Below are 26,391 nucleotides of genomic sequence, written 5' to 3' on the forward strand. Positions count from 1 at the left end.
GCTGACAGGGACTCTCCAACATGTCAAGCAGAGCAACCGAGACAGGGCCCGGGGTGGCAAGGCCCTGGGTGCTGTCCAGGGGCCCCTCTCCCCACCCCCACCCAGTGGTCTCCTCATATTCTACAAATGGGAATCCCTCGGGGCACCCACGGTCCCCCCCCCTTCACCCAAGGTGGACACTGCCAAACAGCAGGTTTTCCTCGTGGTCTCAGAATCCTTTTCAACACAGTGCCGCAGGCAGCCACGACAGGGACGGCAGCCAGCCCTGCACTTGAAACGCATCCACCGAGCTGGGCCGGCTGGGGGAGTGGGAAGCCCAGTCCTCCTCTTCCCTCCAGGGGCTTCCAGAACACACCCTGCCCTTTTGGTTCCCGGGGTTCAACCCTCACTCAGCCTCCCAGAGCCATGGGCGGGACCAGCTTTGGGGCCACTCCTGTCCCTGCCGTTCTGTTCCACCGTCCACCTACACTGGGTTAGTTTCTCAGGAACATCGCCACTCATCACCCCTGAGGAGCCTCAGCTGGTTGGTTTGAGGGCTACCCCTCATCTGATCAGGCTCCAGGCCCACCCCACACTGGGCTGCACCCACAGGTGTCCTTCCCATCTCCAGCCTTTGCTCACCCAGGAGCTCAGCCTCCCTGGGGACTCCAGCTCACAGTACATCTCTCTCTCTGCCTCCTGCTTGTGTCAGCCACCAGCAAGCCATGCACCAGCGGCCATCACTGCTCAAGGCTGTCCGCCGAGTTATGACAATGCCCCTCTACCCTCTGTCTTAATTTGGCACCAGAAAAACTTGTCACTTTCCAGGGCTAACCAGATGCCACTTCTCCCAGGAAGTCTTCCGTGATTGTTCCAGCTGGACAGAAGACACCCTTAGAGTCCTCTGTTGCTAAGTGCTCAACAGGCATGACCTGGGTACCACCAACATGCCAGGGCCTGGGGGCAGAGCCAGCTTCCCCTGACTTCGTGGAGCTCACACTCCATGTGAACAAATCAGTGCTGAGTCTAGGGATAGCACATAAGCAGGCATACAAGCATTTAAGCAGGGACCCAGGGAAAGATCTGGGGAATGATATCGCAGGAACAGGCTCACGGGGGACAAACCTCTGTGTCTCCAGGAGCAGCTAGGCCAGGGTGCTGCATACCCACGAGCAGGGAGTAGGCACCCACTGGGGGGTTTAAGCTGAGGAGCGGTTTGAACCAATGCCAGACCCACTGTGTCCAGCCACTGCACACCTCCAGGAGGTGCCCTTCACAAACATTACAGGTGTTGGTGCTTCTGGGGAAGGTGGGAGGGCCTTGTGGCCCACTGTGGGGAGCAAACTGCAGGGGGAAGTTTTGGGGGGACCATCTGTCCAGGCAAGGCCTGGGGCTGGAGCAGGGGGGACAAGGAGCACGCAGATTTGGGTTTGTTTTGGAGGGGGCTGTGCCTGGTGGACGAGTCCCAAATTTCTGAGGCCCAGGCAATGTAGTGGGCAGATAGGGTGCTGTTTCCCCGATCAGGAGGCCTGGGGTGTGGACTCAGGAGGAAACGGCTGGGCTGGGAGGGGTAGAAGGCACCCAGGGCAGCTCAGGGAGGGCTGAGGCTGAGGAGGTGACTGAGGATCTCCCCTCCCTCCCCCCAGAACCCTGGCTCATCCGGATACTCGGCGCTCTGTCACGCCTGCCACGCCCGTGGGCGATCACAGGACTTAACTTCTCAGAGGGAACACCTCCCCTCGCATCACACCGCATACCTTAGGACACACAGGCTGGAGCCTGGCAGAGCTGGGCAAACCCTACAATTTCCAGCTCCAAGCTAGACAGAGGGCTGTGCTCCACGCACAGACCCTGAGCACGGTGCATGCGTCTGCTGGCCGGGAGGACGGGTGGATGGCCGGGTAATTGGCAGATGGTGTGCAGAGCTGAGGAGGTAGGTGGCTTGCCAGCCTATGGACGTCCAGTGTGCAGCGTGGACGCTCTGCGTGGAGTGACTTCTCCCTCCATTCCCGGGAAGTGTGACCCCAACCCCACCCCTGCCTGGGCTATTCCTGGCGCCCTGCCCTCCCTCTCCCAGAGCAGCGCTGACCCCGCACCATGTGATTCGGGCCTGGGAAGATGGACCCGGCTGTGGGAGGTCGTGCCGCCTGAGGACTGAGTGTGCAGGAGGACCCAGCTGCACAGGAAGCTGGGCCACAGGCCTCCGGAAGCCTCTGGGTTTTACAGGCCAGACTCCCAGGGTCTGTTGCTGTGAGGCCCTCTCCTGCGGCTGGGGAGCCCTTGACCCACACCTGTGGTCTCCACAGATCCAGGAGATGGGATGTGGCTTTGTCCCCAGAGTGGGCACCCCCCGGACAGCAACTCTGCCTGCAGTCACCACCTCCCCTGGTCCGTTTCAGCCGTGGGGACACTGTCCTGGAATTGCCTGCACACAGAAGGGGCCTCAGTCGAGGTGGCCGACCAGAGGCTACCAGAGAGGTGCAGAAACCACACACCTAGTTCCAAACCAGCCCCGGCTCTGACGTCAAACAGCCCCCGTGTTCACATCCAGAGCTGGGTCAGCTTCTCCCAGCTGTGTGGCCAGGGGCAAACGACGTAGCCTCTCTGGGCCTTGGTACCGTCTTTACAAATCATAACAGCAACTGTTTCTAAGGCTGCTGGGCAGATACATCCCATGAAGCACGTAAAGCTGCCTCCCGGCCAGCACTGGAGCGTGTAAGTACGCAGTGAGCGGTCACTGTGATTAATGAAATATTAATAAAGGCTAGGAAGGGAATGACAGCCTCCCCACAGTGTCCCTAAAATGGAAACAAATCTGCACAGCTCTCAAGAGCCGCAGAGCTCAAGCCAAGGGCAGGCTCCCAGGCCTCGCTTCCAGCCTCATCGGGCGATCCCCCTGCAGAATGCTGGCTCCTGGTTGCAAGCTGGGCCCGGGGCAGGACGCCACCTCCGGATGATCTCATAGCTGGCACCTGCCTCCCAAGCACATGGCCGGACTTTCCAGATCTTTCCTCCCCTCTCTCTGACCTTCCCTGACTCTCTCACCCCCACACACTTTCTTAGTCACTCTCTCCTTTCATTCTCGTTCAAAAACAAAAAGCAGAGGCCAAATGTGACAGCTGGCTCCCTGGAAAAGCTTCCCTGTAGCATGACCGGGTGGCAGTAACGCGGTGGGGGACATGGTGCTGGGAGGGGTCCTCACTGCAGAGCCTTGATCTCGGGGTGGGAGGGCACAGTGGGGGGTCACCAGGACCCCCACCCCCCATTAATAGACCCGGCCTGGGGCCGTGTGGCTAAAGCCTCCTGGGCAGACTGCGCGCACGCACGCACGCACACACGGTCATATGGTCACAAACACTGCATCAATCCACCATCTTCAGGGCTGGGATGAGGGTTGACCTGGTGGGTTCCCAAGCAACTTGTACACAATTCAGGGGGACTGAAGTTTCTCATCTTCTACCCACGGCATGGCCAGGAGGCAGATGTGACCTCAGAGCCCGTGGGTCTCCCCGGTGCCCGCCGTGGAGCTGAGCCCTGACCAGGGTCCCAGTGGGAGGAGGAGAAAGCCTTAGAAGGCACGGCGGGGGCGGGGGGCGGGGGTGAGAGTCAGATTAGTAACTTTCTTTGCAGAGTTGCTGCCCCCATGCTTCCCGCACAGACCCTGGTCCCTAAAGGCTGGGTTTGGGCCCCGGAAGCTACATTCAGATTCAGAGGTAACTGCCTTGCTTTGGAAACACAGACCTGGAGAGTAAAACTCAGACCCAAGAGGTAGTAAGAGTGCCCTCTGCCACGGGGTCTCAGCCCATGGGTATCAGGGTCCCCAGGTCCATGAAGCCAGGAGGCTTGCTTCCTGGGACCAGCCCCGAACAATCCTGGGGAAGGGAGGGCTGCAGGGGTATGCAGGGGTTGGGGAGACGGCTTTCCAGGGTCCCCTGGCTCCCCTAGGTCCCTGCTTTCTCTCTGGTTGCTCCCACCCTGAGCTCCCAGGCAGAAATCTGGGGGCCTGCTCCCGAGGCCCAGACAAGAAATGAGGGGAAGTGGAGACAGAAGCGCCCCTCCCGGTCCCCTGGGCCATGCTGATGGGCTGACCTCCCAGAAAGCCACGCTGCGGCCGCTACTGTCCTGGCCGCCCTGCCCAGCCCCGAGGCAGTGTTGACAAGAGTGAAGAGGCTGTGTTTCTCGCTGCTTCTCTGCTTGATTCCCTGATGTCCCGAGGGCCCCACCCACGGTGTCCAGCAAGAAGGGACATTACCCTGGGCTGTCCAAGGCAATGGCCATCAGGACCCGAGCCAACCCTTGGGAACAGGACTCGTCTACTTCCTTCCCGGGCCCTAGTGCAGTCAGAAGCACCCAGAGAGAGACGCCCGCATTCACGCATCCCTCCTCCACCCATCTCAGGGGAACCACTCCAAGCTCCAGAAAGATCAATGGCCCTGGAGTGCCTGTAGAGGCTCTGCTGTCTACCAAGACAGCTGCTCTGGGACCACGGGGACCCGCAGAGCCAGGGAGCAAACCCAGCAGGCAGGGACTAGAGTCTTCCCCCTCTTCCAGGGCCCACCAGGAGACTACAACCGGGGGTCTCACGTCAGCCCCTCTCCAACCAAGGAGGCACACCACTCCTGCTCCCCTCCCCCACCCCCCCAGCCCAGCCCAGCCCAAACATCTCCCATTGGCTCTTCAGCAGCACTCAAGCTGCTGTAAGACCACAACCTGGTCTTACAGGGAGGAGGAGGGAAGATGAGGAAGGCAGGGCTGGGCGGAGCTGGGCTGGGCTGGGCTGGGCCGATGCCACGAGCTACAGCAAGCTCCCTGCAGCTGTGATCAGCGGGGAGAAAAGGGACTTCCGATCTGTTCCTGCTTTCCCCGACAAATTATTTTAAACTCCAGGACAGGCAGGGGGCTAGAGGAAACGGGGGAGTCCCAGAGGCCTTCATTTCTTCTAACTGGAGTTCTCTTTCACTTCATCATCTCGTGCTGCCTTCTGAAAGGAGGAGGCCAGAGGAGGGTACCAGTCTGGGTTCCTCCACATCCCAGCCCAAGCTCCGGGGCTGGGACCTGGCTTCATGGATCAGCCCTGATCCCCAGCCTTGGGGTGGCCAGGGCTGGCAGAGAGCCTCTCCCAAGGTTCACATCCAGATTAAACTGTGGGGCCTTAGGCAAGTGGCCGGAGCTTCCTGTGCCTTGGTTTCCTAATCTGGAAAATGGGAGAGACGGGGGCACCCGGATGCTAGCCTTATCTTGCCGGAGTGGTTAGGCCGGTCGTTCTTATCAACTGCTTGGTCTGCTTTCCCTGGCTGAGATCAGGATTTCCCTAACTGTCGCCACCGGGATCTGGACCTGGAAAGTGTTTTAGTGTCAAGCCCCTTCTGGAAGGTGCCTGTGCCAGCTGGCCTGCCGCAGGGGGAGAAGGAGAAAGCCAAGGGAGGAGCCGGGCATGCGTGAGGAAGGAACAGGCGACAGGGAGGACCTACCCAGGGCCCCACCACCCACACAGCAGGAAGGTGGCTCAGAACATCCCCTGGCCCCCACCAAGCCTCATCGGCACACTGGACCTTCGAGGTCCTAAAACAGAATCACCCACCCCTGGAGCCAGAAGTCGCACTGGCTTGAAGGCCCAGGTGGAGCTGGTACAGGTGGGACTGCCCAGGCATCATGGGGACAGGCACCGAGGCCTGGGGACCCACGCCAGCCACAGCGCACAGTGCCCTGAGCAAACACGCACCATGAGCAAGGACGTGGGCAGCGGCAGCCTTGCTGCTAAATTCAGTATCAAGGCATGCCACTCCCAATTCATTGACCGAGGCTGTCTCGGCTGAACAGAAAGTCCATTGATAGAGCCACTAAATAAATCACTCACCTCCCTAAAAGCTGGGATGGGGGTTCAAGGTCTGCCCCATTCCTGCACCAGCTCTTCCACACAGCGGCCCTGCAGCCTGCCGACCGCCTATCACCCTCCCTAGAGGAAAGAGTGGCCAGGTCTGCCCCACCCGCCCCCAGCAGCCACAGAACGAAGTGGGGACGTGCCTACCCATTTACCCTCCTCCATCGCGGCCTCCCAGCCCTGCCCCACACCAGAAAACCACAGCCCCTACGTCCTGGAGCGCCAGTCTGAACTTACCTGGTAGGAGGTGGGGGTGCCTGAAACCCAGGCGGGCAGTGGAAGGCCAGGCTGCAGGGCCGTGTTTCGGGAGGTGCCCCAACCCTCTGTAACTCGAGCCCTGGGTGCCTCACCCATCAGGCACTAGATAGGCATTACTCAGCAGGTAAATAAATGGGCAGGGAGCCACAGACCTCAGGAAAGCCGGCCTCAGGCCAGAACTAAGGAGCGGGGCTCAGCCTGGGGGTGAAAACACAGGCCCCTTCTGGGCTGGGCTACTAGACAGAGCAGAGAAGCCGACTTCAAGAGAGCACACAGCGGTCACGTCATGACTCAGGCGTGCCCTGGGGTCACCAGTGATGGTGACGACCATGGGTGTTACTCCCCCCCCCCCCCCCCCCGCCCCAGCTGGGCTCCTCGTCCCCAGGCAGAGGAGAGAGAGGACTCGCTGAGTCGTGCCTGAGGCTGCGTCTGCAAGGGTGACCTGCCTGGGGAGGGGGCCAGAGCCCCACTGTTCACACAGCAGCCTCCTTGCCCACCTCGGGGGTCTCCCAGGGTCTCTGGATTCTGCTCTGCCAAAAGTAAGGCGAGGCGTGAAGTCTGGATGGGGCCGGATGAGAGGAAGTGGGCCTGGAGACACTGAGGAGAGCGGACTTTCTTGGGCTGGACTTTGCAGTCCAGGGACCAGGAGACTGGGGGGTAGGGGGGTGGGGAGCTCAGAGGCAGGCAGGCGGCTCCCAGGAACGTGACAGGCAGCCCTCCCCACCTCTGAGCTGTGGACACCACAGTTAATAATTTCCAGCTCCTCCTGAGCCACAGGGGCCTCATCTCAGACCAGAGAGGCCCCTCGCAGCCGGTCCCACGGCCCCGCATGGAAGGCAAGACCCACAGGGCTCAGACGAAGGGCAGGACTCCCACCAGTGCAGAGGCCATCTGGAACTGAACCTGCTATTCTGCCGGCTCGGGGAGCCCCCAGGAGGAGGGAGCTTTGCGGGGAGCATCTGGAAACCTCAAGGGACGAGCAGGATGGGAGGAGGCCCTGTTGCATCCTCAGAGTCTCAGAAGGCAGAACAAGCAGAGCCGGAGACCAGGGGGGCAACCGAAGCCTGCCAGGACTGCCTTCCTGCCATCAGTAGCCCGCAACCCACGAGACACTGCCCTGCAGCAGGAATCCCAGTGGGGCAGGGCTGCTCCGCCACCGCCTGCGTCCACACCAGGGCAAGGCCACCCACTGCGGACAAGAGGCCACAAAGGCGCCATGGGGCGGCCCGACCTCAGCGTTGGGGGCTCCAACATGGGTGATCTCAGGTGCCACCTCCCCCAGCAGGAAACAGAGGACCAAAGAGCAGCCCCTACACACTGGGTCCCACAGATGGGAGGTCACCTGAGCGCCTACCTGGTGCCTTGTGACACAGGACAAACCCAGCTGGCCAAACCGCAGCGGTCACAGCGGACTATCTTTTTCAACCTTCTCAGCCAACACTCAAAGGCCCCTGCAGGAGGCGCTCTGCTGGTGGGGGGGGTCACCCCAAACCCACCAGGAAGGCTAGTTCCTGGAACCCCAAGATTTGGGGATGAGGAACATTCAGGTACTTGCAGTTAGGAAACAAAGTATGGGGGTACACCTAAGAAAACCCCCAAAGGAGCAAGAATATACACATGTATGTATCTGTTACTTTTAAGATAGTAACCATCTGTGAATAACACCAAGGGCTTCTGTATAATTAATTTCCATTTGACATCCCCTGTCTGGTCTAAAGTCATCATGAGTTTCCTAACAGTTGCAATTAGAAATCCCCACCTTCTTCCCACTCCAGGGGAAATTCTAGACACACTAGGATACACTGTTTCCATAGCTGACTCCACACCAAGGTTCAGTCCCTTTCTGATTTCATGCTGCTGCTGCTGCTGCTGCCAAGTTGCTTCAGTCATGTCCGACTCTGTGCGACCTCAGAGACGGCAGCCCATCAGGCTCCCCCGTCCCTGGGATTCTCCAGGCAAGAGTACAGGAGTGGGTTGCCATTTCCTTCTCTGATTTCTTGATTTGGACTCTATTCCTGCCGCCTCTGTCCCAGAGCACAGGGAACCTGGGGGAAACTGATCCGTCTGTCGGAATCACTGCCCCCCACCCCAGGGCCCAGTTCTGAGAGCCCACCTGGGCCCTCCTGATTTCCTCTCTGTCCTGCAGCCGCATCCGCAGCCCCACACACCTGCCTCCGCCCCGCTCCTCAAGGCTCAAGCAGCCTCTATTTACCTTCTGCAAATCAAGGGCCTTCCCCCCATCACCGCCCCGCCCCCCACCCGGAGCGTGGCTGCTAAGACAGCACCAGAGACTCAGAAGGCAGCAATAACCACAAGTGGCATTTATCAATGAGCACTTCCTGTGCGCCCAGCTCAAACAGAGTAATAATTGAAAAAATGAAAACAGCAGCCCTCAGGGCACAGTCATGACGCTGCAGGCCCTCATATCCATTCTCCCTACAGCTCCATGGGGTTGTTCCATAAGTGGGGAAACTGAGGCAGAGAGGGGCGACCAGCCCGAGGCCACAACTACTGAAGCCTGCACACCCTAGGCTCACACCAATGAGCCCCTGTGCCACAACTACTAAAGCGCACAGGCACTGAGCCTGCGCTCTGCAACAAGAGAAGCCCTCGAGATGAGAAGCCCGCCCTTGAGATGAGAAGCCCGCGCACCGCAACCAGAGAGTAGCCCCCACTCGCCCGTGAAGAAACAGAGGCCCAGCGCAACCATAAGTAAACAAGCAAGAAAAGACTGACATTTATCCATCTAGGGTTTTCTTGCACGACTGTGGTTCTGAAAAGCATTGCATGAAAATACTATTTTTCTTGATTCCTAAGTTTTTTGGGTAAAACTCTGTGGTCCCGGGTGAGTGCCTCACTTGCCCCAATCTCCACCTTGCTCTTTTTGCTTTCCCCCACTGACCTCCAGGTCTCCACACCCATGACCTCCAACCCAGGACCACCCTGGTTACAGTCACAGCCTCCTGGTGCCACGAGTAATTCCGGACCACCCTCGCCTGCGTCACTGGCCTCTTTAGCCCTCACCACGGCTAACGTGTGTTATGTCACTGTTTGCTCTCTTCATCCTTTGCTTCCTGCCCTGAGCACATCACCCCAGGAGGACAGGATTTTCATCTGTATGTACAGCATCCTCACATTCCTTGGTGCTGCAAGCAGCTCCTGGCACATGTCATCTCTCAGCCTTTCTCGAATAAACAAACACTCCTGGCATGATAAGCTCTAGGTAATCTGACCAGGCCCTGGCGAACACTTCTGATAGATGGGCCCCACAACAGAGCATCCGGCCCCATCTCTGAGCTGGCCCTCCTTCAGCCCACCGTCTAAGCCAGCGTGTCCCAAACTCTGGGTCCTGAAAACTATTTAGTGGGTCATAACCAGCCATTTTTTTTTAATGTTTAAAAATAACACGTTCATAATAGGCAAAAGGTAGAAACAACCCAAATGTCCCTCAACTGACGAACAGATAAACACAATGTGTTCAGTCCATAAATGGAATATTACTCAGCTAGGAAAAGGGATGCAGTTGGGAGTTCAGCATGCAGGAACTTTGCAACACTCCGCAAAGGGAAGGAAGCGAGTCACCGAAGACCACAGATCGTATGATCCCGTCTCTAAGAAATGTTCAAATATGCAGACAGAAAGGCGGCTACTGATTACACCTGGGAAAAATGGGGTGGGGAGGAGGAGGTGACAGCTTGATGGTGCAGAGATTCTTTTTGAGGTGATGAAAACGACCTAAAATTGGATGTGGCAATGGTTGCACAATCCCGTAAATAACTAAAAACCATCGGATTGTACGGTTTAAATGGAAGAACCGAATGGTATGTGAACTGGATCTCAATAGAGCTGTTTTTAGAAAATAAGTAAAGCCCTCCCACCCAACCCAAGAAGCACAGCAAGTATTGGGGTACAGCAGGCGCACCCCTGAAGAATTACCCCATGGAAATACTGTTTCATTTGTATACATACCACACACACACACACACATCTACATACACGTGTGTCCTGGTCTGTGGTGTAAAACGTACTTCTAACTGGGGGCTATAGTCCAAAATAAGTTTGAAAGCCACTCTCCGGGCAACATCAAACTCAGGATTCCAGCATGCCAGTGGCCCTTCACCTGCATGGATGGCTCTGCCCTCTTCAAGACCAAGGTTCCCTAACCTCCCCCACCCGCTGCCTTCAAGAGTCTCTGTTGGCGGGGCTGGGGGGCTTCCTGCTCAGGGTGCCACAAGCCTCTGAACTCATCCTTCTCAGAACACATGTCACACTGCACTGTCCGTGTTTCAGGGGGAGTTGTCAGGCCATGGGCCATGTCCTGGGCATCTATGCACACTTTCCTCTGCAGACAATGTCAGGCCTGGGGCAGCAGCTTAGGGGCACAGACTGATGGCAGCAATTACGGGCGCCTGACCCCAGTCCCCGCCCTCCACGTCACTGCCCCTGAACAGTCTGAGGGTTTTTTTTTAAATTTCTGGCTTATTTATTCATTCATGGCTGCACTGTCTCTGTTGCTGCACGAGGGCTTTTCTCGAGTTGCAGCGGGAGTGGGGGGCCCTACTCTCTGGCTGTGGTGCGTGGGCTTCTCACCACGGTGGCCTCTCTTGCTGCAGGGCAGGGGCTCCAGGGTGCCTGGGCCTCAGCAGTTGTAGCTCCCAGGCTCTGGAGCACAGGCTTAGCTGCTCCTCGGCACGTGCCATCTTCCCAGATCAGGGATCAAACCTGCAACTCTTACACTGGCAGGCGGATTCTTTACCACTGAGCCGCCAGGGAAGCCCCTGAGGGATTTTACACAGCTTAAAGAATGACTTTCTAGAAAGAAAAAAAGATACAAAATAGGAGAACCCCCCACCCCCACCCCGACCACCGCCAAACTCAAACGAACCTATGGAAAAAAAGACTTTTTAAAGGACAAATCTCCCACAAAAGTATCCGGCTCAGATGGTTTCACTGGTGAATTCTTTAAAAGTTTTAACACGGAGATGATTTTGTAGCTGCTTAAAATGTTCCAGAGCACAGAGGGAGGGGGAAAGAAACACATCCAAATTATTTTTGCTAAACCAGCACGACACTGACACCCAAACTGATAAAAATAGCAGGCGCACACATGCCCGGCCGCTGCAGACCAAGCTCACACACGTATTATCTGTGTAAGAACTGTGTATCCCCACCTCGCAGCTCAAACCCAAACAAATTCCAATGGATCAATGATTTCAGTGCATAAATATGAAACCATAAAAGTACCAGAAGAAAACCTGAGTGAATTTTTTCCCTATGATTTGGGAATCCAGGCGGCCTCTAAGCAGGACATAAACCCTTGCAAGAGAAAAGAAAAAGAAAAAACTTGACTACCGAAGGGTTCAAAAATCTCTGTTTAGAAAAGCACACTAGAACTAAAAGTCAACAACCGGGAAAAACATGGGTAACAGCTACAACAAAGGTGTCTAGGAACTCTTTAAAAGAAAAGTCAACAAGAAAAGGACCAACCGCCCAACTGGGAAAAAAATAAACTAAGGACAGGAACAAGCAGTTCACAGGGAACTGCGGGCCCTTAACCTGTAAAGAGAGGAAAAGCTACTCCGCCCCTCACCTAATAAGAGATGCACAGAATAAAACACCCATCAGATGGCCTTCTGCCTCTCCACCCACAGTAAGGGGTATAACTTCTCTACTGTCACCATGAAAAACTGATGTAGCTACTTTAGATGCCAACGCGGCAACAGGATCAACATTTTCAATACACACATTCTTTGGTGCAGAAATTCCACTCCTGAGGTCTATCCAAAAGTCACATACGCACACATATAAGCATGAGAATGTTCATAAAGCCTTGCTGATCACAGATGAAGCCAGACAAGAAGGGCAGGACTGCATAAGGGCCAAGGACACTGCTATTAAAAGAAATGCACCAAACCCACAGCGTCATTAAATGGGAAAAACACACGTGCAAAATCCAGGACCCAGAGCATGCCCCGCCGACCACACGGGCTCTCCTGGGGAAAGGGTTCGTTTTCACACACCATGTGACTTTGACTTCTTCTCTTCTCCCAACAGCCATGCACAGCTTTTAAGAATTGGAAGAGGAAAAAGCGATGGGGCAGAGAGGGCAAAGGGGACCAGGAATTCCGAGTGGCACGTGAACCACAAGCTCGGGGATAAAGGGGCAGCGTGCAAGGCCAAACCGCGCCTGTTCGTTAAATAAGGCTGCATTTGTTTTTCGTTTATGAACTTGTTTAACAAAACCTCCCGGGGGGCTGGGCCCGCACTGGCGGTCCTCACATGTTAGCACTTTTGTTCTAACAACGCTGTGCAGGAGGAATTAGGCCCATGGCAACAAGGAAAAGGACTCAGCGAGCACAGGTCATCAGGCCAGGGCAGGACAGGCGGTCTGAGGGCCATTTCTCCCATGGACAAGTGGACAAGGCCTCCCAGATGGCTTCATGCTCGAACATTCTGTGTTTTAGAAGGAGGAAGATGGAACAGGTGATGTCCAAGGCCACTTCTGCTTCCCAACTCCTTGCTGGGGCCAGCACAGGTTTCTCTGAATTGCACTGCACAGACCAGGGGTTCTCAAATCAGGTTCTCTAGAACCCTGGGGTTCCAGGGGGGTGTGCCCACTGGCAGCCTGGGAACAGGGAAAGGGAGGTCCCCCTGCTCAAAGAACTGAATGCTCAGTCCTGGGCACGAGCTGCCTCTGCTCATTAACTACAACCAGTAGTCTGGGAGCCCCTGGAATCCCAGGGGGGCTCCTGTGACACCCACAGAAAGGCCCAGGGCAGAGAAAGCCAAATTGGATAAAACATGGAAAGGAAGTGACGCCTAGACCAGAGAAGGGTCCCCTCCCTTACCCCCCATCAGCTCTCGGACCCGCAGCCCTGGGTCCACACTTGACCACATCGGGCCACTGGGAACCACGTGGCACCATCCTTCAGGCCGCCTGTCAGAACCTGGGGTCAGGGCAGGGCCGCCCACACTGCGGGTCGCTGGGCAGGGGTCCCAGCTGCCCCTGCCCCCAGAGCACTGCATGTGCCCTCTGTCCACAGAGTGTGGCCGTCTGGAGTGAGCGCGTCCCCCAGACAGCAGTCCCGCTGTGCAGACACTGGCTCCCAGCAGCTGTCGGGCCTGAGAGACCACAGCAACGGACTCAGCCCCTCTCCTTGCAGCTGCTCGGCTCCTCAGGACGGGCACCCGGGAGGCTTCACCCAGCTCCATCCCAGGGCCCATCCCAGACTGGGTGGTCAGGGCCACAGCCTGCAAGCTGCAGGGAGGCAGAGCACGGGCCCGCCTGCAGCCAGCGCCTGCCTGCCCGCCCAGCCCGTGCCCGCAGCTGTGCCCGGCTCTATTTAAGGCATTCCGCAGCTGCTCGGCTGCATTCCCAGGATGCAGCCTCGCTCCTACCCCTCACCACCGAGCTGGGCTTGGCAGACAGCTGGGAAGGCCAGCAAGGGAGGTGGGCTGCTTTCTCCTGGGTCCTGTGCTTGTGGCCCCCATGGTTCCCTGCGTGGGGGAAACAACGTCTTCCCTGCTCTGCCCCAGTCCCCAACACAGGCACCCAGGTACACCTGGAAGGCAGCAGGCTCACCTGGTCTGCCAAAAAGCCATACCCACCACCAGAGGTGTGGGAGGGGTCTGATGTCCACCTTCCTCAAGGCTCTACGCATGACCAAGGATATTCCAGAGGGATTTAAGTCAGAGGGAGACCCTACCAAGATTCGTGCTGCGTCTGCCCCATCCCAAGGTCATGCCTACATCACAAGGGACCCCGGCACCACACCTGGCTTGGCCACTGGGGGCTGGGCAGGGGGAGCTGCACCTGGAGCGCTCAGACCATGACCACCCCCCATCCCTGCTACCTGGGCCAGCAGGGCCCACTCCTCTCTCATTTGACAGATCAAGAAATTGAGGCTGGGAAGTAGTGGGGTGGGGGTGATGCGAAGCGGCTCAGAACCAGTAGGCCCATGGACTGGAGCCAGGACACGCCCAAGTCCTCAGCAGGGCGCCAGTCTGGGGACACTCCACTCGTCACTCTGTCCGGTCACCCCGGCCTCTCCCACAGCCCCCAGTGAGCATCCAGAGACGGCAAAGAACCAGACCCACGAGTGAGCGGCCAGTGCCCGCCTTATAAGGCAGCCTCGGGGAAACTTGGCTGGTGAAGCCGGGGGGGTGGCTCCCGGGGGAGGCAGAGCCAGGAGCCTGCCAGGCAGACGTGGGTCTGGGTCCTGGGGCCCAGCCCCACCCAGAGCCACCCAAGCAGGGGCAGGGGGGCAGAGCAGGGACCTGGGAGAGGAGACAAGGCCACTCCCACCCAGAGCCCAAGAGAGAAGCAAGAATGGAGATACCAAGTCCACGGACAGGGATCATCAGTCTCAGAAACCAAGAACTCAGCACGCCAGAGTTGAGTGGATCAGACCTGTGGGTTCTCGGTTGACCCAAAAAGTATCTGCTTGGTGCTTAGGGAGGTCCCATGGGGTCCCCGAAAGTCCCAGCATGGGAGACCATGAAAGGACCAGAGCAGAAAGAGCTGGGAAGCAGAGAGGTATGAGCTACACAAGACGGTGAATCCACTTGGGGCCATCCTAGGCAGATGAACAGTGAAGACTCAGAGTGGACACAGATTTTATTAGTGCTGTACTTTAGGGAGGTCAATCTAGGAGTAACTCAGCTGAGGTCCCAGGAGACCCTGTCTTGCAACCATGTCACAGTCTGGAAGGCTTCCTGGAGGCGGAGGCAGAGGGCTGAGTCACAGCAGAGGGTGCAGAGCTCCCGATCTCCCTGATCCTTTGCCCCTGCAGCACCAGCTGCTCCCTGCCCCGGGGCGGGGGTGGGGGTGAGGTGGGGGGCGGGGGGCACACAGAGAGCAGTCAGAGCGGGGCCTGCAGGGTGGGGGCTTCTGGGAGCTGCCAACCCAATTCCCCACCCCGTACCTATGGAAGGGTGAAAGGGGATGGGAGTGCCAGGTCTGCAGGACAGATGGACAGGAAGTGAGGCCAAGGTGCCTGGAGAGGCTGGAGAGACCAAAACCAGGGGAGGGGAAGGAAGGAAAAAACCAATGAAGCCTGAGAACAGGGACTAGGAGCGGGGGGGTTCAGAAGCCCCAACAATAAACGCCAGGAACACCCCTCCATCGGGCTCTGACCTTCACCTGCACTTGCCCAGGACCTCAGGACTGGACATCCAAGGCCGAGCAGGTGAAGGTCGAATCCCCCAGTCCCCTGCAGGCTTTGCTTCCTCCTCCCAGTCCACGTCTCACCCTGTGTTACCTCCAGGCTCACCCACAGTGACTTCTGAAGCGCTGTTTTAAATGGAAAGCATTCTCCCAAACAGACTCATCCAAGCCCTCACCTCCTCCAAACCCAAGCCTTGTTCCTCCACAGCATCTGCCCAACCCCCACCTGCTTCAAATGCATCTAACAGTTCTCAGCCTGGGAGCACTGCCCTCAGGGAGCTGCCGACCTCCCGACACCCCCCCCCCCCCCCGCCCCAGCCTGTAAGACACGGAGGAGCAGGCTCAGCACACATGTGAATTCACTCACAGGTACACATTCAACTGGCACATACACCGACCCCCAGGGCAGAGGACAGCCGCCCTGGCCCATGGACCTCTCCATGCAGAGCCTGACACCCATCTGCACAGAGGAGCTGTGGGTCCAGGGCTCCGGTACCCCGCTCAGACACTGAAATTCTTTCCCCTGGAGAAGCCACACAGCCCCGCCCCCGACACTAGGCTCCCCAGCACCTCTGGACTGGGGCCTCAGCCGGGAAGGCTCCTCCCCACCCCTCTTTTCCTGGTTAAATCCCAGCAGTGTCTGCCACTGCAGGAAGACCTTCCTGGACTTGCCTGAGGCCCCACCCTGCCCACCCTGACAACAGAGGCCAGTGCAACCCTGAGCGGACACCCCCGGCCTGTCCCCCCTCCCAGAGTGGGACCACCTCCTCAGGTATCCAGGGCCAAATCTCATCAACAGCTGGATGGCTGACGACCGTCTCCCCAATCACATCCTGTTTGACTCAGCTGAGCGTGAACACCTCACCCCCAGGAGCGAGCCGCATCCGGCAGCTAAGGCCCTGGACCAACAGAAGAGCAGGAGGAAACGGCCTCCCGGCCACTCCCCAAACACAGGCCATGTGTCCACACAGTGCCTGGGGGGTGGAACGGCTCTGCAGGGTCACGTCTGGGGAGACGCAGACCCACACAGCAGGGCTGGAGGAGACCTCTGGTCCCTGCCGCCAGACTGTCGCCCAGCGTCACGGGAAATTCACAGTCAGCCCCTCACCCCACCCGACCCGCTCGGTCAAATGCGGGCCTTGAGAAGGCGGCTGCTCCACCAACACCCCTAACCCTCACCCTATCACAAGACCCTATCACCATGGGAAAATTCTCATTTAAAAGGGAAAGTTAGGGACCTCCCTGGTGGTCCAGTGGCTAATACTCCCTGCTCCCAATGCAGGGGCCTGGGTTTGATCCCTGGTCAAGGAACTAGTTTCCACATGCTGCAACTAACACCTGGGGCAGCCAAATAAATATATTGTGGTTTTTGTTTTTTAAAGAAAGAACTTAGAGCAGAAACTAGAGATATTTGTACACCCAAGTTCACAGTAGCTTTTCTCACAACAGCCAAGCAGTACTAGGACACAGGTGTCCATCAACAATGGATGGATAATCAAATTACCAATGGCATTTCCCACAGAACTAGAACAAAAAATTTCACAACTCATATGGAAACACAAAAGACGCCAAATAGCCAAAGCAGTCTTGAGAAAGAAGAATCGAGCTGGAGGAATCAATCGTCCTGACTTCAGATTACACTACAAAGCTACTGTCATCAAGACAGTATGGTACTGGCACAAAAATAGAAATATAGACCAATGGAACAGATAGAAAGCCCAGAAATAAACCCCTGCACCTATGGGTACCTTATTTTTGACAAAAGGGGCAAGAATATACAATGGGGCAAAGACAGTCTCTTCAATAAATGGTGCTGGGAAAACTGGACAGCTACATGTAAAAGAATGAAATTAGAACACTTCCTAACACCATACACACAGATAAACTCAAAATGGGTTAAAGACCTAAATGTAAGGCCAGAAACTATAAAACTCTGACAGAAAAATATAGGCAGAACACTCAATGATAAATCAAAGCAATATCCTCTATGACTCACCTCCCAGAGTAACGGAAATAAAAACAAAAGTAAACAAATAGGACTGATTAAACTTAAAAGCTTTTGCAGCACAGCAAAGGAAACCAAGCAAGGTGAAAAGACAACCCTCAGAAAGTGAGAAAATAATAGCAAATGAAACAATTGACAAAGGATTAATTTCCAAAATATACAAGCAGCTCACACAACTCAATGTCAGAAAAACAAACAACTCAATCAAAAAGTGCGAAAAAGACCTAAACAGACATTTCTCCAAAGAAGACATACAGATGGCTAACAAACACATGAAAAGATGCTCAACATCGCTCATTATTAGAGAAATGCAAATCAAAACCACAATGAGATATCACCTCATATTGATCAGAATGGCCCTCATCAAAAAGTCTACAAACAATAAATGCTGGAGAGGGTGTGGAGAAAAGGGAACACTCTTGCACTGTTGGTGGGAATGTAAATTGATACAGCCACTATGGAAGATGGTATGGAGATTCCTTAAAAAACTAGGAATAAAACCATCATATGACCCAGCAATCCCACTCCTAGGCACATACCCTGATGAAACCAAAACTTAAAGAGACACATGTATCCCACTGTTCACTGCAGCGCTATTTATAACAGCTAGAACATGGAAGCAACCTAGACGTCCATCGGGAATATTATTTAGCAACAAAAAGGAACTCATTTGAGTCAATTCTGATGAAGCGGATGAACCTAGAACCTATTACACAGAGTGAACTGAGTCAGAAAGAGAAAGATAAATATCGTATTCTAACGCACATACACGGAATCTAGAACAATGGTACTGAAGAATTTATTTACAGGGCAGCAATGGAGAAACAGACATAGGGAATGGGCATGGGGAGAGGGGAGGGGAGGGTGAGATGTATAGGAAGAGTAACATGGAAACTCGCATTCCCATATGTAAAAGAGGTCACCAACAGGAATTTGCTGTATGGCTCAGGAAACTCAAACAGGGGCTCTGTATCAACCTAGAGGGGTGGGACGGGGAGGAAGCTGGGAGGGAGGTTCAAAAGGGAGGGGATATATGTATACCTTTGGCTGATTCATGTTGAGGTTTGATAGAAAACAACAAAATTCTGTAAAGCAATTATCCTTCAATTAAAAGAATTTAAAAAGGAAAAATAAGAAATAGGCTTTCAAAGGAATTTTCAAAACAATAAATATGTATTGAGGACCTACCAAAAAAAACCCAAAACCAATGGATGGCTACGCAATGTGGTCTATGCATACAATGGAATATTATTCAGCCTTAGAAAGGGAAGGAAATTCTGATACTTGGTGCAACATGGATGAACTCTGAAGACGTGCAAAGTGAAATAACCCAGACCCAAAAGGACAAATATTCAGGATTCCACCTATAGGAAGGACCCAGAGTAGTCAAACTTATAGAGACAGAAAGTGGGAAGGTGGGCGCCAAGGGCTGGGGGATGGGGGAAGGTAATGGGGCCAGAGATTCAGTCGGGAAGATGAAAAAGTTGTGGAGATGGATGGAGATGGTTGCACAGCAATACGATGTGTTAATATGCATGAACTGTACACTTAAACACGGCTACAATGGTCAATATTATACGTGTTTTACCACCATGAAAACAATTTTTAAAAGGTTAATCAAAAACCCATAATGTTCTGCCTGTCCAACCCAAGGGACACTTATTGAACATTTACTGAGCTCGGAGGCCCAGGATTACAACCGGACCCAGCTTCCATCAGGCTCACAGCTCAGCCGGCACTTTAACATAGCCTGTGGAGCCAAGACCCTCATTGTAGGGCAGGGGGCAGCAATGGTGTTTCATGGGACAGCATCACGTCCCCTGTGAGCTCCCTGTGAGCACAAGTCTGGGTCTGGACCTCCAAGAACAGTAGCATGCCCTCAATCGCCCCCCAGCCAGCAGAAGAGCCCTGAACAGAGTCGTGGGCAGGAATCACGGGGCTCCCTGGCCTGGGACCCCTCCTGGTAGCCCTGAAAACCCTAGCATGCAGACATGAGGTGCTGTCATGCCCTCTTCGTGTCTGGGCACAACCCTCCCTCCTTTGGGAGGAAGACCCTCCAGGGCAGGAACCGCCCCCTCCCACCTCCCGCAGCCTCTGCCCTGGGGGGCACCTGCAGGGCACGTGTCACCCTTCTAGAAGCCGAGCCTGCCTCTCCAAGGCCCAGAGACCACCACCCACCAGGACCGAGAGAGCCTGTCCTGGGGTCTCACAGCCATCCCGCCCCAGCACGAGCCTGTCCCGGTTCCTGCCCCTACATCCTGGGGTCGCAGCCATGGTTACACCACGACCCTGTTGACCAATTAAAGGGGGAACCTCACAACCCAGAGATTCTTTGCAGAGTCTAACTGAAATCCAACTTGCTGCATTGTGGTCCACTATGGGACAGAAAGAGCCCCCCAGTCCCTGCCCCTGAGATTTCAGAAGTATAAGCCACCCCTCAACTCAATGTTCAGCTTCTTTCTCCAAGATTCCAAGGCAAAGCCAGCTCCCCACTCCCCAAGTCATCACAGCACAGGCGACTGGCACCTTGCTACTCACCCTCCTGGCTCTTGGCTGGGATCTCGGCCACGGGGGGCTGGGGCTTGGGATCCAGCCTGCTCTGCAGCTGAGACATCGGGGCGAGTTCTGAATTCTCCAGGGTCTGGGGTGGGATGGGGGAGGCGGGCCCCTCGGCTGGCTTGGGCACCTGGATCTCGACCCTCTTGGGGGCTGTGTCAGCAGCAGGGGCAGTGGGCACCTCGGGCATCTTAGAGGCGGGTGTCTCCATCCTCCGGTGGCCTGACTCCTGGGGCTTGACTATGGTGATCTCCGTCCTCCGGGGGGCGGGCTCCGGCGTCTTGTGGCCCAGCGCCTCGGCCCGCTTGAGCCCGAACCGGGATGGCCCGGCGGTGCCGGCGTTCTCTACCTGCTTGGACGAGATGTCGATGGAGATCTCGGTGCGCCGAGACACGGGCTCGGCCTTGGGCCCGGAGAGCTCGACCCTCCGCAGGGCGGCCTTGGGGGACCGCTGGCTCAGGGAGTCTACATGGCGGGCTGCAGGCTCTGAGTTCTTCACACCCAGGTCCTGGAATTTCTGTGTGGAGCTGGCCACCGAGGATCGGAGCAGCGGCGTCTGGACCCTCCGGGGTGGGGTGGAGTTGGGCGTCTCGACCTCCTCGACCTCAAAAGATCTTTTCAAGGCTGGAAGATAAAGCGAGGAGAAGGTGATGAGCAGACGGCTAGGGAACGCCTGCAAACATCCTGCTAGTGGTTAACATGGGAAGGCAGCCGGCGGGGAGGCTGCAGCGATGGCTCTGTTGCACAGGGGCAAGGGTGCAAGAGGGAAGACTCCTGTGCCCTTTTACCTCTCAGGAAGAAAAGGTGACAGCCCCATTCTACTAGGGGCTGAGGCACGAGCAGCCACGTGTTCTGGGAGAGACAGAAAAGACGGAAGCTTGGAGGACTTCTCTGTCCTGACGAGGCAGTGGCCCCACCAGCTGCATTTTCTATACGGATGCTCCAGCTCAAGCGCGGATTTTTATTTCTTTCCTATCATGACCACCATTACCCTTCATCACCTCCACCCAACACAGACAGCATCAGCAAACACCACCACCAACAACAGATGGGGAAGTCAAAGTGTTGCTTGCCTAGTCATGTCTCTTTGTGACCCCATGGACCACAGCCCACCAAAGATTTCTCTGTCCGTGGAATTCTCCAGGCAAGGATACTGGAGTGGCTTGCCATTTCCTACTCCAGAGGGTCTTCCCAACCGCGGGATCGAACACGGGTCTCCCGCATTGCATGCAAATTCTTGACCGTCTGAGCCAAGGAAGCCCGTCAGATGGGAGATGCCCCCAATAACAACAGCCAGTGAGAATCTCGATGGGAATGACGCCATCACATCAACATCAGCAGGAACAGCCAACGCTGGGACTTTTAACAACAGGCAAGGCACTGGGCTTACCATGCACAGACACATTTGCTCCCTACCCTAGCCCCATGGTGGAAATAACGCTACAATCCCCTGATATGGATGGGGAAACTGAGGCCTGGGCACTTAAGTAATATGCCCAGCAGTGTGGAGTGAGCGGCAGAGCCAGAAGACGCATCTACCTCCAAGGCCCAGGGTTCTAACCACATGGCTGTCCACTTGGTGGATTAACAGAGATCCCGGCAAAGTCCACACCACTGTGGATTTCTCAGTCCTCGGCCCCGGCGGCATCTGCCTCCATCCTGTACTACTTGCCCCAGCCGGACCCAGGCCCATGTGGGACGCTGACCACCCAACTCCCACCCCACACACAGCCCGGCGCTTCCACCTGGCCCCCCGCCATCTCCACCAGGGTCCGTCCACTCCCTCCAAGGTGCTGGGGATGGTGCCCAAGAAGCCGCCAGCCCCATGGTCCCTGCAGCCTCACTGCAAACGAGAACCAGCTGCTCCCGGTTATAAAGACCAGAGCAGGAAGGGGCCCACGTGGCAGAAAGACTCACCAGCTCCTTCCAGCCTGGGCCCTCAGCGACCCACAGGGTCTCTCCCACCGTCTTCCCACCTCGCAGCCCCAGTAGCCCAGGATTACAGGGACCACCCTCCCTGCCATTTCCTCCCCTAATTCTCAGGGCCATTCTGAGCAGCCCCTCCTGCCAGTCTTCCTTCTTCCAAATTCCCTAAGAGCCTTCATCTCTTCTCTATAGACAGAACCTCCTTCAGAAGACCAGGGCGTGATGGGTGGCCAGGGGACTGTGTGCTCTGAAGCACTGGATGTAAGAGGAAGCCAAGGGGACCCCAGACTCTGACACCCAACCACCAGTACTACCAGTTCCCCAAACACAGCACCCTCTGGGGGACCCTCTCTAAACCCTGGGCACACCTCCTTCTCGGTGGACAGAGGGCACAAAATCCTGGCTTGCAAAGCTCAACCCTCCCTGAGGCCCGGTAAGGACGACCGGAGAGGGAACTGTGCAGATTCGGGGAGAAATCTGGATCTTTTATTTTTTAATATGTAACCTCTTGATTTTTAAATGCTGGCACAAACGAAGCAAAACAACCTCCTTAAAAACGCTGTGCGGCTGAATAAAATCATATCCGTGGGCTGCAATCAGTCAGTGGGCCCCACCGTGACTTGACTTCACTTCCGGATTGATCAGTTTCATGGCCAAGGGCAGCAGGGAAAGCCCGTGCAGGGACCCCAACTTGGCATAGCTCCACCTCTCTCCGAGGGCTGTCCAGCAAGATACTGATGGGTGCAAACCACACATCCAAAGAAGCCTGAAGTGCCGGAGAGAGAGGTCAAGTAGCTGCTAAACTGGCCAGAAAGTCCAGGGCCGAGTGCCCGGAACTGTGATCTCTAGTGGTTCCCAGGGCCTCCCGTGACATCTGGTCTACCCCCGCCCCGAGAGCACTGTCCAAATTCTCCTCGATAGTGGCTCCTGTCTGTCTGTGAGCTCCCTGGAGGAGGGATCCATGCCCCACCCACCTCAGCACGTGCATGTCCAGGACTCCTTGGTGTTAACTCCTTGGGGCTGAGTTGGGAAGAACAGGAACTAGGTGGGGTGAGGGCTCTCTGTCAGGTTTGCCCACAGGAATGAAACGACCTGTGAGTCCCGGCGAGGCCTGCGCCCCTGTTTGAAAGCGCCCCCTCCCTGCAGAGCCCATCTGAAAGCCCCTCCAACTGTGACTCACAAAAACCAAGACCCTGCACCAAAGCAAAAACCTCTCTGACCCAACCATCCACAGTTCCGCTTTGGCAACGAGTTGGAACCAGACCAGCATGTGCACAGATCACTGCTCCCCAGAACACAAAATCTCCACCAAAAGCACACGCCTAGCCCCACCACCATCCTCTCCTTTCTCGGCTGCTCTTCCTGGCTTTGGTGTTTCTTCCTCGCTCATGCCACTCCCTGGCCCCATGCTATCTGCATGCTTAGCATTCAGCTCTATTATCCATCCAGACATTCACTGCCCGGCACCGCCAGCCACCCTGGTTAGTCTAGTTCTGAGAAGACAGGGGCTGTTTCCACCATCAGGACAGTCACTGCTCAGCAAACCTCCAGGGCTGATGGGGAGTCCTTGATGGCTTATACCATGCCCACAAACGAGCACTCCTCTCCCCCCCACCCCGAGGATTCCAAGTTACCCCAAAGCCAGGCTCATTCTGCCTCCTCCCAGAGCCTGCCCAGGCCCCATGCAGTTCACAACACTCTCTCCTGTGTCATCCTGGTCTCCCCAGTCCGCTAGGACTGGGAAGAGAGCCGGGGTCCTCTCCTCCATTACACGGGCCAGCTCTCCACCCCTTCCTGGGCCTCGAGTGAGTTCTCTTCACAACTCAGAGGCCAGACTGGATCACAGGTTTATAACTGTGGGCCTAGGGAAGGCAGGCACCAGGACTTCAACCCCCATCTCACCCTGAGAAGTTGCACTTTGAACAGTGTCCCCCCAAAGATTATGTCCCAGTCCCAACCCCTAGAACTGAGAAAGTGACCTCCTTTGGAAAAAAAAAAAAAGTCTTTGCAGATGTCACTAAGGTAAGGCCTCAAGATGAGATTGTCCTGGATTTAGGATGGGCTGTAAGTTGCATAATTCCCGGATGGTTCAGTGGTAAAGAATTTGCCTGCAATGCAGGAGCTTCAGGAGACCCGAGTTCAATCCCTGGGTCAGGAAGATTCCCCTGGAGGGGGAAATGGCAACCCACTCCAGCATTTTTGCCTGGGAAATTCCATGAACAGAGGAGCCTGGCGGGCTACAGTCCATGGGGTCACAGAGAGTCAGACACAACCAAGAGACTTAGCATGCACACACACTAAGTCCTATAAGTGTCTTTATCAGAGAAAGAAGAGGGGATGTTGAGACACACAGAGGAGAAGGTAACGTGATCACAGAGGCAGAGACTGAAGTGACACAGTCAAAAGCCAACGACGCCTGAGCCACCAGAAGTAGGAAGGACTCTTCCCTAAAGCTTCCCTAAAGCTGGCCCTGCTGACACCTTGATCTCGAACTTCCGGTCTCCAGAACCATGAGAGTTGATTTCTGCGTAAGCCATGCGGTTTGCTGTCATTTGTTACAGCAGTCACAGGAAGTTAACACAGGGACCATTAGACGGATGAAACCTCTGGGCTACAAGGTTGTCTGGGGCCCTTCCTGAGGGTGCTCTGCACCCAGCCCCAATCCAGCCCTGACCACACTCAACAAACGTCCCACAGCCAGACCGATGGAAGCATGGCCGAGCTCCAGAAAACTGCTCCATCAGGGACCCAGGAGAGGAAAAGCAGCCTCCTTTTTCCTTTCCTAGAATCACACGAAACCCCGGCTGGTAGGAGAAGTCATCACGGAATAACATCGCTCTAGATTTACCCCAAAATATTCGGTGATGAAATCAAAGATCATTTTTTTAACGGCAGACTCTGCAAGGGACGCCCCGGGAGCAGCTGTCTCTACACAGAGGATGTCATGACATGATGAGCACCCAGCTGGGAAAAATTAGGAGGCAGCTTGTCACGAAGCTGGCAGGACAGGGTCCTCTAGTATCCCGTCCCCCATGGGCATCCTAGAAACATGTTCCAGTCCTGCCCACACACGCACAGCCACCTCTCCCTTCCCAGGGTCAAACTCTCCCTGCTAACATCCTCCATTTCCTCCTTGGAGAATGGGTATAACCCACCATAGCAGTGGGTATTTTTTCACTTTACTCTTCTCCCTGCTCCCGGCGGAAGGGCAGGCAGCCCAGGGTGTCCACGTGTGGCCGTGGAAGCCAACAAGAGTGTTCAGGAGCTGGTCATTTTGCAGAATGGATGCCCTTAGGTGACCACATCTGATGACCAGCTGGCTGAGGGACTGATGGGCAGAAAGTGGCCTTTCAATGGACCAGGCCAGTGGGGAAGGGCATGAGGCTGCTTCCTCTCTTGCCTGCAGGATGTTAATGCCCCCAGTAGCCAGGCTAGAGGTGCCCAGCTGGACAGGATGAACACACCATTGCAGGGCACCTGACAAATATAGGGCCAGGCTGTACTGGGAGGGTCCCCACACTGCCACTGGGAGGGGAAAGGACGGCCATCACCCACAGGGCACGGGGGCCCACCCCTGCTCACACCATTCCCAAGTGAGTATGCCCCCTTCCTTCTTCTCGTGAATGCAAGACCCCCGCCCCCAAAACCAGGCTTGAACCTCCCTTGCTCTCATAAGCTGTCCTTGGCCCCCACCCGCCCATCCCCACGTGCACAAGAGCCTGAAGACCCTTGGCCCACTTCTGGGAATTCACTCCCCAGGAAATGATCGAATCTGCACAAAGATTTATGGATGAGACGTTTGCATCAGCATTAAAACAGCAAATGCTGGAAACAATTCGAGTTTACGGAGATTTTCTGAACCCATGTGCCAGAGTCCTGCAAAGTCATCAAAATCATGGTTCTGAAGATGAGAAATGCTGAGCATACTGAGTAAAAATAGCAGAACAACCCAAGATGCGTGCACGGGCCTGACGTCGTCTCTCACTCACGCACGCACGCGCGTGCACACACACATGTGCCCGCACACTCGAGGAAAACAGCCATCTCTGGATAGAATTAAGGTGGCTGTTTAATTCATTACACTTTCCTGCCTTTTCCCAAGGTGCCTACGCTAATGCGGGTCACTTCATATTTTCAGGGGATAAAACCATCAACACTGCTCTTAAAAAACAAACCCTGCTAAGAAGAAGGGGAGGGTGTGGATCACCGCGCCTCTGGCCCAGCCTCTCCTGGTCCATCAAACACCTACAGTCTCGGCTGCCTGCCACACAGGCCCGGCTGCCTGACCAAATGCAAACCTCCCAGCATCGTGCCCGTGGGGGTCGGGGCGAGAGCAGCTTGGATCTGGGCCTGTTTAAGGAGGAATGCGCTGCAGACAAGAGGCCATTGTGAGGGCGCAGCTGTGAGCAAACCTCTCCTCAATCCGGAGCACTTCCTGGAGCACACCTCAGTCTGGGGAAGGGACGTGGGGTGAGCCCTACAGCCCTGCTCCAGGCTGGGATGAACGTCATGCAAAGAACAAGGTCAAAACCAAGGTCAGCTCCCGTGGGAGGAGCATTGTGGCCACTGCCACAGCTCAGGGGGTTCTGATCCCAGGCTCAGGCTCCAGAAGCAGCGGCC

The 26,391-nt window shown here is 55.8% G+C and overlaps 1 protein-coding gene across 9 annotated transcripts in view; it reads right to left on the bottom strand.

Moving 5' to 3' along the window:
• Positions 1–26,391, bottom strand: part of SEPTIN9 (septin 9) — a 180,708-nt gene that overhangs the window by 59,156 nt on the left and 95,161 nt on the right. For 7 of the 9 annotated variants that reach the window (XM_069542037.1, XM_069542039.1, XM_069542043.1 and 4 more), the window contains one exon: positions 19,828–20,469. In XM_069542037.1, coding sequence (XP_069398138.1) covers positions 19,828–20,469 — 642 coding nt within the window. Of the gene's footprint in view, positions 1–5,836; positions 5,938–6,097; positions 6,763–19,827; positions 20,470–26,391 lie in introns of those variants that run through there. The other 2 variants (XM_069542066.1, XM_069542068.1) reach the window with 2 other exon arrangements.

The sequence above is a fragment of the Ovis canadensis genome, chromosome 11 (genome assembly GCF_042477335.2).
Source record: "Ovis canadensis isolate MfBH-ARS-UI-01 breed Bighorn chromosome 11, ARS-UI_OviCan_v2, whole genome shotgun sequence".
NCBI lineage: Eukaryota > Metazoa > Chordata > Mammalia > Artiodactyla > Bovidae > Ovis > Ovis canadensis.